Source organism: Muntiacus reevesi, chromosome 9 (genome assembly GCF_963930625.1).
Source record: "Muntiacus reevesi chromosome 9, mMunRee1.1, whole genome shotgun sequence".
Classification (NCBI taxonomy): domain Eukaryota; kingdom Metazoa; phylum Chordata; class Mammalia; order Artiodactyla; family Cervidae; genus Muntiacus; species Muntiacus reevesi.
The window spans coordinates 11348791-11368059 of NC_089257.1; the positions used below are offsets into that span (position 1 = coordinate 11348791).

General features: G+C 37.0%; 1 protein-coding gene and 1 pseudogene across 1 annotated transcript; both read right to left on the reverse strand.

Moving 5' to 3' along the window:
• Window positions 1–7620: 7620 nt before the first annotated feature.
• LOC136174838 (olfactory receptor 1165-like) lies at window positions 7621–8571 on the reverse strand. Its single transcript, XM_065945094.1, has one exon. The coding sequence runs from the start codon at window positions 8569–8571 to the stop codon at window positions 7621–7623; it is 951 nt and encodes a 316-aa protein (XP_065801166.1).
• A 6500-nt stretch (window positions 8572–15071) lies between these two features.
• On the reverse strand, window positions 15072–16507 carry LOC136175604 (olfactory receptor 5D13-like; annotated as a pseudogene).
• Between the last annotated feature and the right edge of the window lie 2762 nt (window positions 16508–19269).

Genomic DNA, 19269 nt, shown 5'->3' on the forward strand with positions numbered 1-19269 from the left:
GTGTTCTACTTTCACTCTTTTACAAGTGGTTGACCAGTTTTCCCAGCACCACTTGTTAAAGAGGTGGTCTTTTTTCCATTGTATATTCTTGCCTCCTTTGTCGAAGATAAGGTGTCCATAGGTTCGTGGATTTATCTCTGGGCTTTCTATTCTGTTCCATTGATCTATATTTCTGTCTTTGTGCCAGTACCATACTGTCTTGATGACTGTGGTTTTGTAGTAGAGTCTGAAGTCAGGCAGGTTGATTCCTCCAGTTCCCTTCTTCTTTCTCAAGATTGCTTTGGCTATTCAAGGTTTTTTTGTATTGCCATACAAATTGTGAAATTATTTGTTCTAGTTCTGTGAAGATTACCATTGGTAGCTTGATAGAGATTGCACTGAATCTATAGATTGCTTTGGGTAGTATACTCATTTTCACAATATTGATTCTTCCAATCCATGAACATGGTATATTTCTCCATCTGTTTGTGTCCTCTTTGATTTCTTTCATCAGTGTTTTAGTTTTCTGTGTATGGGTCTTTTGTTTCTTTAGGTAGATATACTCCTAAATATTTTATTCTTTTTGTTGTAATGGTGAATGATATTGTTTCCTTAATTTCTCTTTCTGTTTTCTCATTGATAATGTATAGGAATGCAAGGGATTTCTGTGTGCTAATTTTATATCCTGCAAATTTACTATATTCATTGATTAGCTCTAGTAATTTTCTAGTAGAGTGTTTAGGGTTTTCTATGCAGAAGATCATGTCATCAGCAAACAGTGAGTTTTACTTCTTCTTTTCCTATATGGATTCTTTTTATTTCTTTTTCTGCTCTGATTGCTGTGGCCAAAACTTCCAAAACTATGTTGAATAGTAGTGGTGAGATTGGGCACCCTTTTCTTGTTCCTGATTTCGGGGGAAATGCTTTCAATTTTTCACCACTGAGGATAATGTTTGCTGTGGGTGTCATATATAGCTTTTATTATGTTGAGTTATGTTCCTTCTATTCCTGCCTTTTGGAGAGTTTTTATCATAAATGGATGCTGAATTTTGTCAAAGGTTTTTTCTGCATCTGTTGAGATAATCATATGGTCCCACTCCTGGGCATACACACTGAGGAAACCAGATCTGAAAGAGACATGTGCACCCCAGTGTTCATTGCAGCACTGTTTATAATAGCCAGGACATGGAAGCAACCTAGATGCCCATCAGCAGATGAATGGATAAGGAAGCTGTGGTTCATATACACCATGGAATATTACTCAGCCATTAAAAAGAGTTCATTTGAATCAGTTCTAATGAGATGGATGAAACTGGAGCCCATTATACAGAGTGAAGTAAGCCAGAAAGACAAACACCAATATAGTACACTAATGCATATATATGGAATTTAAAAAGATGGTAACGCTAACCCTATATGCAATACAGAAAAAGAGACACAGATGTACAGAACAGACTTTTGGACTCTGTGGGAGAAGGTGAGGGTTGGATGTTCTGAGAGAATAGCATTGGAAAAAGTATACTATCAAGGGTGAAACAGATCACCAGCCCAGGTTGGATGCATGAGACAAGTGCTCAGGGCTGGTGCACTGGGAAGACCCAGAGGGATGGGATGGGGAGGGAGGTGGGAGGGGGCATCAGGATGGGGAACACATGTAAATCCGTGGCTGATTCATGTCAATGTATGGCAAAAACCACTACAATATTGTAAAATAATTAGCCTCCAACTAATGAAAATAAATGAAAAAAGAATTTAAATATATAAATAGAAGGAGGAAAAGATGAGAATGGTGATCAGCAAAATAGAAAATGGACTGTGAAACAGAAATAAGGGATTGAACAAAACTAAAATTCTGATGTCTAAAATAATACATAAAATCAATCATCTGTTAGATAAATTGATTAAAAATAAGAGATCATAACGCAATTGCTACTCAAGGAAAAAAAAAAATGGAGCTTCATTACAGATGTTGTCAATGTAGAAAAAATAATTAGGCAATATTATGTATAATTTTCTTCCAAAAAATTTAACTACTTAGTTGATGTTGAAAAATCATTTGAACCATACAAATAAAGTTACTAAAGATGAAATACAAAATATGAATAGCCTCTATCTTTTTATGAAATTGAATTTTCAGTTAAAAATCTTCCCATGAGCAGAACCCCAGGCCCATACTATTAAATGGTAAATTCTGTCAAGCTTTTAATTAACAAACAGCACAAAAAAAACGTGCATGGATATTTGAATAAACAGAGCAATAAGAGGTATATGCAACACATTTTCTTCACCCGTTAATATAGCTCATTCTCAAACTGGAGGCATTGGGATTTGAATTCAGCCAGTGTGGCCCCAGAGTTTGTGCTCTTAGTTAAAAAGTTATGTCATTTGGTTGCAACTGGGCCATAAAGATTCTTAAAGAATAAGCTTATGATCATGGGTTTTATATTCTCACAGTTGGGAAGGTTTTGGTTGAAGGAAGGGCTTGATCGGAATTTTACTCCAGGAAGACGATTCAGATGGGAGGGGGAGGAGGGAGTAGAGGAGGAAATGAGACTGGGAATGTTATTTAAACTTGATGCTGTTACTATCTTACCTATACCTTGTGTGAAACATGTACTTAGGATTGTGCTTATTTGTATGTGACAGCTCTCTGATTCCCAAACATCCGTGTACATAAGGATATTCCAAGAGACTTGTTTAAAATGAGCATTCCTGCGTTTCTCAGCCAAATATCCGGGAGTTCAACTGATTTCCCAGGTGATTCTGACAGAGGTTCTAAGAAACCTCTATGATAGAAACCAAAGGTTTCTGGATTTGATTTTCAGGCACAAATATCTAGAATCCAGCGCTGGGCAAGGACAATGATAGAATTCCTTGGCCTCTTCCTGACCTTCAGGAGCTCAGGATTTGGCTGAAGAGGCAACGACAACTCAATTAGCAACGTGCAAAACCTGAAAATGATTAGTTTAGAATGTGTGAATCATAGCTCCATCGTTTAAAAACTGATAGCTGAGATGCGGGTTACTGGCAGCCATCAGTATATGTATACATATATATCTTGTCCCCAGTAAAAAATGCATTTCCCAGTGAGGCAGAAATTGTAAATGAGCTACGAAGCTTACTCTAGAGACACAGCACAGCAAGCGGGCGAGCGCACAGAGGAAGCGTTAGGGTCGGAGCAAGGCGGAGGCACACCAGGAGAGAGAGGGTGCGGGGTCTCCGAGAGGGAGGAGGAGCCACCGCCAGTATTTCTCATCATTTTCTGAGCTTTGGGACACCTCTGGTGTTTCATGGGTTTCTCCGGTGGTTCAGAGGTAAAGAACCCATCTGCCAGGCAGAGGACACATGCTCTATCCCTGGATCAGGAAGATCCCCTGGAGAAGGAAATGGCAATCCACTCAGCATACTTGCCTGAAGAATCCCATGGATGGAGGAGTTTGGCAGGTTACCATGCATGGGGTTGTAAAAGAGCTAAGACTTAGTAACTAACCAACAACATGAACAACAAAACCAGACAAAGATGTTGTAAAAAAAAATCAAGATAACTAATGCACTTCATTACAGAAATACTGAAAAAAATATTAGAAAATAAAATATCACAGTATATGATAGAAAAATAAATAATGACTCACATGAGGGGGAGGAACCAAAACAATTACCTGCAGAGCAGCAAACAAGATATATAAGAAAATTCCTTCAATCTGATAAAGATCATCTACAAAAATATCTCTAGCTAGCATTATGTTTAATATAAAAACAGAAAACAGAAAAAAAAAAATCCTGCATCAAGTAAAATAACTTGATTTTTCTCCTAACCCTGTGTATAACAACAACCAAAAAAATAATGTCCTCAGCTACATTTATTCAGCATCTTATTTTAGATTTTTGCTGAATAAGGAAAGAAAATCATAATTACTGAAAAGTAGGAAGTAAAACTCTCTTAATTTGCCAGCTAGAGTCTGTATATAGAAAGTTGTAAGGAATCTGCAACCAAAACATGGGAAAATAATAACAGAATGCAGTACTGCTGCATAAATAAGTATATATAAAAATATCAATTGCATCATTGTATTCTAATGGTGAGCAAATAGAAATGACTTTTTAAAGTACAATTTGCAAGACTTATTCATGCATGCATGTGTGGGTGTGCGCTAGTCTCTCGGTCACGTCCGACTCTTTGCGACCCCATGGGCTGTAGCCTGCCAGGCTCCTCTGTCCATGGAATTCTCCAGTCAAGAATACTGGGTTGCCATTTCCTTCTCCAGGGGATCTTCCCGACCCAGGGAATGAACTCAAGTCTGCAAGCATATGGATTATCAATAAACTGTTGATAGCTAAACTGTAATCCCTGAGTACCTCAGTTACACCAAAGGCAAGCCTTTTCTAGTATTCATGATCAGCAGGTCATGTTTTTCACAATGATAACCTATTTCTGACATTCTATACTCTAACAAGAAAGTGAAAGTGGTAGTCACTCAGTCATGCCTGACTCTTTGGGACCCCATGGACTATAGTCCACCAGGCTCCTCTGTACATGGAATTCTCCAGGCAAAACTGCTGGGATGGCTGACCATTCCCTTCTCCCGGGAGTCTTCCCAATCTAGGGACTGAACCCGGGTATCCTGCATTGCAGGTGGATTCTTTACCATTTGAGCCACCAGAGAAGCCCCCATTCTTATCAGGAAGAGGTTAATTTCTATTCAACACATGGATACTAGAAATATTTGTCACAGCCATCTAGGAAGTATGAATTTTTCAATTACAACTCTAGGGGACTGCCTTTGGATTTGTACATTCTTGGGAAAATGTTAGCTTAGATATATACATAGTAGTATAGCCAAAGTATTTTAAAGTTAATCACAGTAATTTCAATAGTTAATATGAGGATTACTTAAAGTTTCTTGTAACTAATAACAATTTTATTAAATGTGAGTTGAGAAAAATCATCCATTCAAAGTGCAATGAGTTTTGTATTTAACAAAATAATTTTTCTAGAACTATAAATTGCAAGAATGATATATCTCCCCTTTTGTTTCAATATGTTGATTTGTGGTTATTAATTCATGATGGTTAAATCACTTTTCAGTTTCTGGAATAAAATCCAGTGTGTTAATATTCTGTCTTGAATATTCATTACATAACCTCATGAGAAACATTGATCTATAAATTTATTTCTTATAATAGCTTTGTTTGAATTGATTGTTAAAAACACAATGAATATAATGCATTATTAAGTATCCTCTCCATCTACTCTCTAGAAAGATTTGTGCATGATTGAAAATATTTCTTAAATGTTTGGAGAAATTCACAACATAATAAACAGGGCATAAGATTTCTTTGTTAAGAAGTTTTTGAAAACAAATTCCATTACTTTGGGCTTCCCCCGTGATACAGTCATAAAGAATCCACCTGCAACACAGAAGACACAGGAGATGGGGTTCGATCCTGCATCAGGGATATCTCTTGGAGAAGGGCATGGCCACCCACGCCAGTATTCTTGCCCGGAAAATCCCATGGACAGAGAAGCCTGGCAGGCTAAAGTCCATGGGGTCACAAAGAGTCAGACATGACCGAGCACACACAGACATCCATTACTTTAATAGATAAGACTTTACTTAGATTTTCTATTTTTATTGCATAAGATTGAATGCTATGTTTTTCCAAGGAAGGTGTTTATTTCACTAAGATTTGCAATTTCTTAACAATGATTCTTCACAATATATTCTTATCTGCCATGCCTGTAGAATTTTACCTATGCCCATTTTTCCCCTAATCAGTAAAGAAAGAGATAAAGTATGGATTATTTTTAACTCAACATGTCAAACGCAATATATAACATGCCTTTGTTGTCTCTCTTTTCCCACAGAAACCAAATCAATCATAGTAATGATAATGAGAAATAAATCAAATGGCAAAGTCACATCAATGAAAACAATGGTGGGATTTCCCTGGTGGTCCAGGGGCTAAGAGTCTTTGCTTCCACTGCAGGGAGCAGGGGCTTTATCTCTGGTTGGGAAGCTAAGATCTCACATGCTGTGTAGCACAGCGAAAACTAAAAATAAAATGGTAAAATAGATGGTGGCGATAACCCTATATGCAAAACAGAAAAAGAGACACAGAAGTACAGAAAAGACTTTTGAACTCTGGGGGAGAACGTGAGGGTGGGATGTTTTGAAAGAACAGCATGTATATTATCAATGGTGAAACGGACCACCAGCCCAGGTTGGATGCATGAGTCAGGTGCTCGGGCCTGGTGCACTGGGAGGACCCTGAGGAGTCGGGTGGGGAGGGAGGTGGGAGGGGGAATCGGGATGGGGAATACGTGTAACTATATGGCTGATTCATGTCAATGTATGACAAAACCCACTGAAATGTTGTAAAGTGATTGGCCTCCAACTAATAAAATAATATTAAAAAAAAAAAAAAACCAGCTAATATTATCTTATAATTATGAAGGAGTATAGATGAATGAGGCGGAGAGGGCATGGCTACAGCCAAGAATGCGTTAACGTGCAGAGCTAAAGAACAAGTGACGTAAATTTTAGAGCCCCTAAGAGTCTCGGGGTTTAAAAATATGAACAAAATAAATACTGAAGTCTGTATGAAAATGAAACAGTCAAGGATAAACGGGATCCACTTACAGGGAAGAAAAGCTGTCAGAAGTTGCTCTAGTGGATAGTGAGCTTTACTTCAAAGTTATCATAAAGAATACGTGGTAATGGCAGGTACTTCAAAGGAATATAAGAAAGACTTATTATACTGAATGAGGTAGATTCATGATTAAGTCCAGTTATTCAGAAGCATTTCTGTTAATCTCATTATAATTTTTTCATACTTCATTATTGACGAAGAGCATTTATTTTCATTTGGATTATGAGTGCAAACCTGAGACTTGAGTGAGTATATGTCAGAAGAAGAGAAAATAAAGCAGTTCTTAACTTGGGCTTTATCACTGAGTAATCATCATATCTCCTTAGACATACATTTAACTTTTTCTCAACATTCAGTATCATCTTAAACACTTTTTTGTTGAACTATGTTATACTGGTATTCAAAAAATGAGAGATGCCTACAGAGACTAGCTATTACTTTCAGGATCTTCTTGCTTAAAATCAGGTAATATTTTTATCATGCAAACTCAAAAGTCCTCATTTTACCTGGAGTAAAATAAAGTTTTGAGAAAAGCTAAAAGTTGCATTTTATAAAACTGAATCAAAAGAGTTAGTTATAAGAACTTGAGTGCAAATTTAACCCTAACCCTAACACTAACCCTAACCTTAACCCTGACACTAGACAGAGTTATCATCTGTGTTTGCAGCAGTGTTACAAATCACAACATAAACTGTAGCATAAGGAATGAGTCCCAAACAATATATCTCTTTTTGTCACTCTGACTTCCACAATGTATTATTTCTATATTAACTCAGAAATAATTGCAGCTTATCCTGATCAAATAAAAAAATGTAAAATCCAACATGCAATTTATTCGAAACATAATCATATATTTACTTAAAATAAAGGTAAGCTAGCATCAGAAATATATATGAAAATTATTAGACATAATATGAACATAAACATATTTGAGTTATACACAACTTGACTTTAATTCAAGTAGCTTTTCAGTCCCATTGGACTTCTGAATTATATTGAAGGAAAAAGCAGTTTCATAGTTATCAAACTCCTGACTGTCTCTTTCACATCTTTATTCCTAAGGCTATAGATAAGAGGGTTCAGCATAGGAATCATGACAGTAAAAAACACGGTGGCTACTTTGATCAGGAGCCATGAGCTTTTGGAGTTGGGGACACAATAAAGGAACAGGACAGTCCCATGGAAAATGGTGATGGTGGTCAAGTGTGAGGCACAGGTGGAGAAGGTTTTCCGGAGTCCACCGGCTGAAGGCATCTTGATGATTGTGACAGCTATGAAAACATAGGAGGCAAGGATAATCAGGAGGCTACACACCTTATTGAGTGTAGAAATGATGAAACATGTCAGTTGACTGAAATGGGTGTCAGAACAGGAAGTAGAGATGAGGGCAGAATACTCACAGCCAAAGTGATGTATGACATTAGAACCGCAGAAGGACAGCCCCAAAAGAGAACATGTGATTGTCAAGGAACACATTCCACCCCACGTGTAAGTCCCAGCGACCAGAAAGCTGCAGAGCTTAGGGGACATAGCAACTGTGTAGAGCAGGGGGTTACAAACAGCCACAAACCGGCCATAGGCCATCACTGCTAGCATGGACATCTCCGTAATCACAAATGCACAGCCAAAGAAAAACTGTGCCATGCATCCTTTGAAAGAGATAACTCTGTCTTCCACAACCAAGACGCCTAGAAGTTTGGGTGTAAATACACTGGAAGAACAAATATCCAAAAAGGATAGATGGCTGAGAAAAAAGTACATGGGTGTGTGTAGTTTGGGACTGGTCCTTATGATCACAATTATGCCAAGGTTCCCCACCAGAGTGACTGTGTAAATGGTCAAGAACACCAGGAAAATGGGTACCTGGAGGCGTGGGTATTCTGAGAAGCCCGAGAGGATGAATATGGTCACAGAGCTCTGATTTCCTCCATTCAGTACCATGGCTCTTGATTTAAAAAATAAAAATGAAGAAGAATTAAAATTGAGCAGTGGAACATGAGAAGGTGGAGTGAAAGAAACTGAAGATAGCTCAACCTATGCTAGTGAAGGCAGTGTGATCAGCGTATACTCAGGAATGTTCTGAAGTGTCAGGTTGAAGTCTTTACTTGACAACTTAAGTGAATTTGATTATGGGAAATTAGTTTTATCCTTTAGAATTTTAGTTTCTCAATAAGAAAGAATAGTATTTATCAATAGTAGTATTATACATAAATGATTCTTAAATGAATGTGTTGCTTAGAGCATTAGATATCCCCAAGATAGAATATAATTCTGTGAAAATGCAGGCTACAGAGAAGGAAATCAGGAAAAAAAGAAAAAGAACTAAACAAATCGTTGGTTGGATTATGGGAGTCACATGATAAAAGCAGAATTGACTTGGGAAAGATTAAACATTTTTAATACATAAAGAAAAATATAATAGTAAATTTCTGTTGGATTAAACGTATAACTGCACATGCATGATGGTCCTGGGACTAATAAAAGTAGAATTTAGCCTGTATATTGCTGTTTTCAGCTCATATAGGTTTCCTCTGCCAAAAACCTTCTGGATTCTATATCCCTCAGAATGAAAGGATGATCCTAGGTTGAATCAACTCACCAAATGCCAGATATCCTTGGTGTGTTTTTATGATGGATTCCTTGCTAACACTAATATGCTGCATACACGTTTTGTATCAAAATTGAAATTTTGGTTTAAATAATTCCAGTTATCAGAAAGCTGATGATTCCTGCAAAATATAGTTAATAAAGATAGCAAGAAATATCACCTGTCATTTTTGCAACAGTCAAGAAATTGCAGAAGGAGAATGAACACACCCTTGAGGAATAGACAGACCTAGAAATTATACTTCATGATGGTGTTTTAATTTGTTTTATATCTAACCACCTAACCCTGGGGACTCAAACCCTGAAGAATTCTTAGAGTTTATTGTCATGAGCTACAAACAGAATAACTAAAGGAAACTTCCTCTTCTGTAATTTACAGTATGATTTCTTTTGTCATTGACCTATTGCTGATGTTTTTGAAAATAATTCACCTCTATACAGAGGCTGTGTTCATGCATGCTAAGTCGCTTCAGTTGTGTTGGACTCTTTGCGACCCCATGGACTGTAGCCTGCCAGGCACCTCTGGCCATGGGATTCTCCAGGCAATAATACTGGAGCGGGTTGCCATGCCCTCCTCCAGGGGATCTCCCTGACTCAGGAATTCAACCCCTCTTATATCTCTTATGTCTCTTGCATAGGCAGGAGAGTTCTTTGCCACTAGGGCCACTTGGGAAGACCATACAGAGGCTATACTCCTTATCATAAAAATTATATTAACATATTTTCCAATGACCCTAACCCAAATTATGGCTGATAAGATATGCTTTTTAGTCTTATATATCTCTATATATATTAATATGAAAACACATTTAACAATACACTAGACAAAACACACAACATTATACTATACATATTTTTGCATTTAGCCAGTTAGGCTTATTATTTGTCATGCCCTGAATATGAGCACCATCAGCTAAGGGTTGATAGAGTGGAGAATTATTAGGTGTCATCATACTGGCTTAGACTGCAAGGAGGCCCAACCAGTCAATCCTAAAGGAAATCAGTCCTGAATGTTCATTGGAAGAATTGATGCTGAAGCTGAAATTCCAATACTTTGGCCACATGATGCAAAGACCTGACTCATTGGAAAAGACCCTGATGCTGGGAAAGACTGAAGCAGGAGGAGAAGAGGACCACAGAGGGTCAGATGGTTGGATGGCATCACCAACTCGATGGTCATGAGTTTGAGTAAACTCTGGGAGTTGGTGATGGACAGGACGGACTAGCGTGCTGCAGTCCATCAGGTCATAAAGAGTCAGACATGACTGAGCGATTGAACTGACTGACTGACTGACTGATGATCCCGGTGATAGATTCAGCTATATTTTTGTACTACAGTCATAGAGGTCATAGCACTAATATTTTAAGTTCATCCATGTGATCCCGGCACCTACTCCTTTATGTCACATATCAAGAAAGAAAGAAAGAAGGCCGTGTAAAATATTGACCCAATAAGATGTTACTGCATAGTTTCTTTGAAAGAGAAAATTGTAACCCCTCCAGTATTCTTGCCTGGAAAATTCCATGGACAGCGGAGGCTGGTGGGCTACCATCCAGGGGGTCGCAAAAAGTCAGACACAACTGAACATATACACACTTTCATACATACATACACATGTAGTTTCCTGTATAGGAAATCTTGATATACACATATGTAGGGGCATTGGAAAACAAAGATTACACAAGTTATTCAAAGTGATTGACAATTCTAGTGCAGCTAATTTTGGAAGATTTAGCCAAACGGGTAATCTACAATTCAGCAGCTAATTGAAGTTCACATTTACAAGTGTAAGCTATTTTTAATATGTGATGATGAAGAAATAAAGAAAATATCTGCTTACTTGTTTGAGCATCTATTGTAAGCCACATCAAAGCAGTTGGCCTGATATTTCAACTGAAGGTTTGTTAGGGCAGGGATTGAATCACCAAATATACTTGTAATTCCAACCAAAGGAGCCTTTTAAAAGAGAATCACTTGAAATAGGTTTTTGGTTTTTTACTTTTTTGCTATTTTATAGATTTCCTAGTATGCTTTTTATTAGTAAGTCAAATATAAATGATAAAGATAGCTGAAGTCCATGTAGACCAAAGATAATTAGTTCAACAAGTTCTAATTTTAATTTTATTAATTCTATAAAGAATTACTCTAAAATTCTAAATTCCTTTCTTCCAAATTTTGCTCAGAATTGAATGCTAGTTTTAGTTAAAGCAAGCACTGTGTATATGATATGAACTTGTTTCTTTTTAAAAATATTTATTCATTTATCTTTGGCTCATGGGCTCCAGAACACAGGCTCGGTCATCATGGGGCACAGGCTTAGTCGCCCTGTGACATTTGGGATCTTCCCAGACCAGGGATCCAAACAATGCTTTTATCCTCCAATATGGACTTTAATTAAAGCTTTAAGACCTTAATTCCATAAACTTTGACAGTGCTTCTAAATAGAGAAACCCAGATTGTGAATGCTCCCACAGAGAGGTTGGGGATTGCATTATGTAAATATGTTTTTAAAAATGAATATTTTAATTATTTGTGATATGGGATCTTTTGTGTTAAAAAACAGAATTATTTCAAATTCAGATGAAAAGATTTGTGGGAGAAGTAAGTGCCAAATGCTCATTTAAGTAATAAATGACTAAATGGTTTTATTTACAGAACTTGTTATTTTTTAAACAAGTAGGGTGAGAAAAAAAAGAGAAATTAAAATAAAGGCAAGTTAAAATACAGGAAAATATTTGTCAGGAGAAATATGGAGGTTCTAGAGTCTCGACTAGAGAGATATTAAAATAAACTGTGAATGGACCCAGACAGATTGTTGAAGAAACTTTTTCAAAGGGAGAAGTATTTTTATTTTTGGCCTAATACAAAATCAGACTGTATCCTAACAGACACAAACAGGCAATTGGGGGAAAATATCAAAATATACTGTAATGACATCAATATTGCAAAATGCCACAGATCATGTGATAAAGAAAATTATTTTATTATGTGGAGGACTAGTCTCTGACACACAGTTTTCCCACTGAGAAATTTAGGGAAGTTTACTAGTGGCTTAATAAAAAAGAAGATTCCTTTAGGGCTACCATATTTCAACTTATTACAAACTAAATTTTGCCAAAGTGTTGATGCCCAGAATTTTGTAGTTTCCTACTGTAAGTTCCCCAGGACAATCAAAAGAACCCATACCTCATTTTCTCCCATTTCCTGTGGCCACCACAACTTTCATGATAGCATTCTCCACCAGACATCCAATTTTTCAAGACATTTGGTTCAGTGAACACTACATTACAGTATCCACAAAGGGTAATATATAAACTATAATATTACTACAGACCACTGATTATTGGAATCCATTTTTTTTTTATTCACATGATGCTTGTTCTGTGTTGAAGGCTAAAGATATTGTCCAAATACTCATCTTTGAAAGCCTTCCCCAAAATTACCACCTGAATTTCTTTGGGAAAACATAAACCTCACTAGAAAGTTATACTAGGAAATTAGGGTTTTTTTTTTTTTTTTAAGTATTGAAAAAATTAATCATGATATTGCACAGTAAAGATCACACTGGAAATGTGCCATCTTTAGGAGTGGAGGATGCTATGATTAGTAGAATATGGAAAAATGAAGATAGGTATTACAGATCGAGAAACTATTTTTTATCAACTTGAATCAAGAGCTCTTTTACTAATTTCCTACTAAATCTAGTAGATTTTATATTTTAAACGTTTTACAACTTTTGATTCTGAATTTCCCTTATGTAAGGGCTTCCTGGTGGCTCAGATGGTAAAGAATCTACCTACAATTCTGGAGATGTGGGTTTGACCCCTGGATGGGGAAAGATCACCTGGAGAAGAGAACAGCGACCCACTCCCACCCTAGGCTCCCTCCCCTCTCCTCATTGCATTCTTCAGGTCATCACAGAACACCAGACTGGGCTCCCTGTACTGGAAAGGAACATTCGGTTATGACCCTTGGATGACAAACAAACGCTAAATCATTATCACTATTGCCATACACAAAGAGGGTCGGGAACTTCGTTGTGCACCCTAAACAATTAAAGACATGTGATTAGTGTAAAGCGTTATGGTAAACATTTAATTTTCATGGAAAACTAAATCATGGGAGGAAAAAAACAATATTTAGTATGTTGAGTTGTAACTGCAACACACGGTCCCTCCCTGCCCTCTGCTTATAAACCTTAGTAATGCTTCGTGAGACCCAAATAGGAAAGGCAAGTTCATATTCTTACTCTCAATCAGCCATTTGCTTAAAGCAGTCCAATGGCCCATCAATTATTAAAACCTTTGGTAAAACCAGTCATGGTCATGGATTATCTGTTATATGATATAGAATTACCTGAAATTATCAAGATTGAATATCTTTAATGAGATAAATGCTTTAATTAATCTTTGGTGAATATTGAGCCAGGGCTTTCCAGGTGGTGGTGCTAGTGGTAAAGAATCTGCCAGCCAATGAAGCAGCCGCCAGAGGCTCTGGTTCAATCCCTGAGAGGCCTGGATTTGATTCCTGCATTGGGAAGTTTCCCTGGAGGAGGAAATGGCAACCCACTCCAGCATTCTTGCCTGGAGAATTCCATGGACAGAGGAGCCTGAGGGGATACAGTCCATGGCATCACAATGCCAGACATGACTGAGAAGGCACGCATCACTCATGCACAAATATTGAGCCACATTCTTCATGTCACCCTATACCCCTGACCTGACACATAAAAGCTCTACAAGAAGCAAAATTTTTCAAACTTTGACTTTGAGCTTAGCCATTTTTTTTTTTTCCTTTGACTTGTAAAAAGTTAATAGATGAGACCCAAACAGGAGCTTGATTGCTTCCAACATAAGAATGGTCCAAGGAGGATGATATACAGACAGGTCTGGAGACTGATTTGTTGGTCCAATTAGCCCAGCCTTGAAGCTCGAGTGACCTGCCTCATATCAGCAGAGCTACCTCAGGAAAGTCACTTTTTCAAAAATAGCTCTTGTTACAACCTACTGGAGTTCATAAATGTTTCTTTTTCATCAAGGAATAGCTAAGGCTTTATTGAAATCTGTATATTAAATCATAAGCAATTTGTTGATTGGTATATTGTACTGTCATTGGAGAACTGGTTTAAAGATACTGTAACTTAAAATGAATTGAAAATTACCTCAGTAAAATTTCCAGTCAAACAAGTAGATGAATAAGTTTTAAAATGTACAACCACAATGATGTAAGTGGAAAAACTTAGGTGATAGGTATATATTATATCTCCAACATTTGTATCATTTTCTTGAACTAGCACATAGAAAATATTTTATATGGTTTATAATATGGTTATATTACCAATTATAGTTTAACTATGCCATATTCAGAACTATTTAAGATAAATTCATTTGTTATCTATCTTTATTTGCCTGGGAAACTTCCAAAACTACAATGTTTCTTATGGAATTAATAAAGTCTTTTTTAAGATAGTTAGAGTTTTACTCTAAGCAGCTTTTAACATACTACTTTTATATTAATAAGTAAAACTTCCTTATTGTAGACTATAACTCTTCAGATCCTTTCAAAATTCCTACAGTTCACTTGACTTGAATTAGACTGAAATATAACCAGGACAACTACAAGGTCAGATATTATACACACAAAACAATTACAGCTCAGTATCTGTATCAAAAATTTAAGTAGTCCTTTATTTCTATTTTAATTTGTAATTTTAAAGTTACTTTCATAAAATAAAAAAGTGAACAGAAATTGGCCTGTCAATTGCAAGATTAAAATAGGTTCATGATTCAATTTGCTATTGAGAAACTCTTACTCTCTAAAAATCTTTCTAGCTTCACATTTTATCACAGAACAATTTAATATTCAGTGATTTCTTCACCAATTCTTTCACATCTTTGTTGCTGAGGCTGTAGATCACTGGGTCCAGCATGGGGATGACCACTATGTAAAAGACAGACCATGAGCCATGAGCTTCTGGAGTTAGGAACACAGTAGAGGAAAAGGATGGTCCCGTGGAAGATGGTAACGGCAGTCACGTGGGGGGCACAGCTGGAGAAGGCTTTGTGGCGCACCCCCCCACCCCCTGTCGAAGGCATCCTTAAGACAGTGATAAAAATGCAAACATAGCAGGTAAGGATGATCATCAGGCTGCTTACTTCATTGACTGTAGCAGAGACTAAAATGATCTGGTTAATGTAGGGGTCAGAGCAGGAAACAGCAGCAGTGCCAGCATGCTCACAGACAAAGCTATTTATGAACTTAGTCCCACAGAAGGATAACGTTGACAAAACGTGTGTGTATATTAAAGAACAGGCTACACTCCAAGAGTATGATGCAGACACCAACAAGAAACAAAGCTTCTGGGACATCTAGAGAAGAGGGTTTCAAACGGCCACAACTCGATCACATGCCATCACTGCCAACAGGAACGTCTCTGTCACCACAGATATGCAGACAAAGAAGAACTGCATGAGGCATCCTGTGAAGGAGATGGTTCCGTCTTCTACAATCAGGTTTTCTAGTAGCTTGGGTGTAATACTGTTGAGTAACAGAAATCCACAAGGATAAGTGGCTGAGAAAGAAGCACATGGGCGTGCGGAGCCTGGAGCTGGACTTGATGATCAGGATCATGCCCAGGTTCCCCGGCACAGTGACTGTGTAGATGGTCAGGAAGACCAGGAACAGGGGCAGCTGGAGCTGAGGATATTCTGAGAAGCCCAAGAGAATGAAAGCGACCTCTGCGCTCTGGTTCGCTTGGTTCTTGTGGACAAAATATGAAGGCTGATCCAGAAGTAAAAACCAAAATTTGAAATAGTAAGAGACCAGAAAAGAAAATGTGTTGAGAAGCTCAATGGGTCTCTGTTAAGAGTGTTGTTGAAAAATACCAGATTCCCACTTTATTTGAAATGCTAGTATTTGCTTACATAGCGATTCCACAGTGAATGATAATTTTATATCAATGTAACCACTGAAAACAAAGAACTAAAACAGGCTGAACCCTGCTCTATTTCAGATAATAAAATTCAGTATTTATTTATTTATTTTTCACTGTGCTGGGTCCTGGCTGCTGCTCACAGGGTCCCCCCAGTTGCAGTAAGCAAGGGCCTCCGCCAGCTGTGGTTCTGGGTCTCTCACTGAGATGACGACTCCCCAACCTTGCTGCAGAGGAAAGCAGAATTCAGCAGCGGCGGCTCTCCAGTGCAGGCTCAGTGGAGACGGGCCCCGCTGCCCTGCTGTGTGGACCCCTCCTGGACCAGGGACTGAACCCATGGGTGTCACTCACTGGTAGGCAGCCTCCCAACCGCTGGACCACCAGGGAAGTCCATCAAATAATAAAATTCAGTGTTATCAGCTGACTTCCTGGAACACTCTCTTTGCATGAATTTGAGCTTCGTGAAACAGTTCAGTTGGAGGAAAAGCATATGAGATTCTACAATTTCCTACCTGACTCACTTCTTTAGCTCTGAGACAAATTACTTACAACTATTAATTTTTTAAATGATAACATCCCTGAAAAATAGTTAAAGTTTACTTTGATGTTCTGCCCTTGTACTCCTAGTAACCCAAAATTTTCAACCCATTCTGGAATCGTGCTGTGAAAGTACACTAAACTTTTTCACTTACATTGAATTAATTTTGAAAATGTTTAAATGCTATTCTTTATAGCCTATTTTATTATTCATCAGGAGGTTAACAACAAAATAAGTGCCATACCTGCTGTGATAATAGCTGAAACTATCTTGGACAAAAAGCTTTTCTTTTTCCAGAATAGCACATTATAGAATTTGGTTGACAAAAATAAAAACTATGAAGCTATTGGACAAAGCCTATAAATTTCAAGATACAGAAAAAACATGTATTACTGCATTTTAGTTAAGTTTTTAGCTTTTTCAAAGAAAAATATCAAGAAAAAAACCATTTTAAATGGGACATCGGAACATTTCCTGGTTATTACTGCTATCACAAGGCATATCTTCCATAATAAGATGAGAATATTAGTATAAACTTTGAATCATGAGAATGGAACTAGATATTTCAATAATGAATCCAAAGGTTATACGACAAGGTGTGATGCATAGTAGATATTTAGCTTTCTTGTTCATTGGAATTATGAGTAATGGCTATGATTTTTAAAAACTTATGAGTTGTGAAAATCAGGCACAAAATGGATTGTTGTCAACTGGAGCACACATTTGGGAAGACAGTGTAGACCTCCTTTCCTCTAGAGCCCACACAATAGATACACTATAGTATTTTGTTTGAACACTTAGTCTACAATGCATAATTATATTTCTAATGTCCTACAGATTTTCTTACTCCATTACAGCTTTCTCGGATTGCCACGTTCTGACCCTGTAGGAAAGATATCTTCCAAACACCATCCCCACAATAGACCCTCTGTAGCAATAGTGTAAGTTCTCAGTCCTTCCTTCAGTTTAAAATACTCTGTGCAAGATCAGAATAATTGTCCATGATTACTTTAACCTGACTTTCCGTGACTTTAAGATTCCAAACAAATGTTATTAGTGAATGCATGGCATTTCTATCATTCAGTTTGACTTTTTCAAAACTGCTTGTATCTATCAAAATGTGTATATCACTTAACGCATTCTTGTTTAGTGAAAGTGAGTCTATCAAACTGTGTTCCATAGCACATGCCCATTTCCTTATATTAGCAGCTTATTTCCCCACTTTATTCTTGCTTCTGACGTTTTATTTTGCCACCTACTGTAATAGATAGTACTCCTTTTTTGCCCCCTTTGTATACATACAAACACTCCTGTTTATTACTCACAGGTATGATATGCCGTATTGTTTTATTTATAAATATGATTGTTACTGTCACTTTGCTTCTTGAAGATTACAGGAAAAAGTGAAGACAGTGCTTGCTTTTTTTATTATTCTTCATTTGCCAAAATGTTTATTTCATTTCCAGCTATATAGTGGAAACCCAACAAAAAAACTAGGATGAATAGTATTTGAAAGAAAGAAAGAATCAGAACACAATACCACAAACCTTTAAAATCAAATTAAATCATTTTGTGGGTACTTTGCTCTAAACATATGTGTCTCCTGCAAAGATTGCTGGGACTCTGTCTGCATTTTCTTTTTAAAATAAAACAAGGGTTATGAGTCAGCTCACCTGAATACAAAAACCCTTGAATGAGTCTGCTAAAGAACTCCTTGCTAAGAATTAAACACCTGGAATGCCGCTGCTTACTATTTAATAGAAACAGACCTGAAAACGGGAGTGCAACCCACCAGTAAATTTATGAGCTATTTCATATATTGCTTTTTTCATATATATTCTACATATATCACTACTATTTTACATATATTACTATTGAGAAAACTCCCAGATACCAAAGGTAAGATCAAACTGGAAACTAAATCCTGACACAAAACTGCATCACAAATATATGCCATCAAGATCTTAGGGATGTGGAGACAGACATTATCACTAAAGTGTTGCCTTGATGACTGCAGTTCAGTAATTAGATGTTAACACTGTCCCAGGTGGTGTCTTGATTGTATATTATTTCCCTAAAACCTTAGGGCATTTGAATTATCAGCTTGTTTAATCTTAAAACGTAAAAGAAATTGCATCTGTTTCTTGATTTTATATGGATGCAAAATATAAAACTATTCAAGAGAAAAATAATCTATTTGACAGTATTGCAGAAATAGCTTTTATTAAACTATGTTTAATTTATTTTTCTATTTTCTTATGACAGTAAATACTCATATTTTCTTATGTTTTTCAAAATAGAGGACCTAAACAGTAACTCATATTGTTTATTTGGTATATTACACCGTTTATATTGTAAACTTCATGTTATATTTACATTACTGATTTTATCAAGAGGAAATTACTTTCATTGTTGTTTTTCAAATGTAAATACAGTGTTCTCAGATGTTTAAATTTACTATTGAATCTTAAAAAACAACTCAGTGGACGTGAATTTGAGCAAGCTCCGGGAGATAGCAGAGGACAGGGAAGCCTGGCGTGCTACATTCCATGGGGTAACAGA

Excerpts from the sequence above, each read along its gene's own strand:
- LOC136174838 (XM_065945094.1), bottom strand. The coding sequence starts at position 8,571 with ATGGTACTGAATGGAGGAAATCAGAGCTCTGTGACCATATTCATCCTC.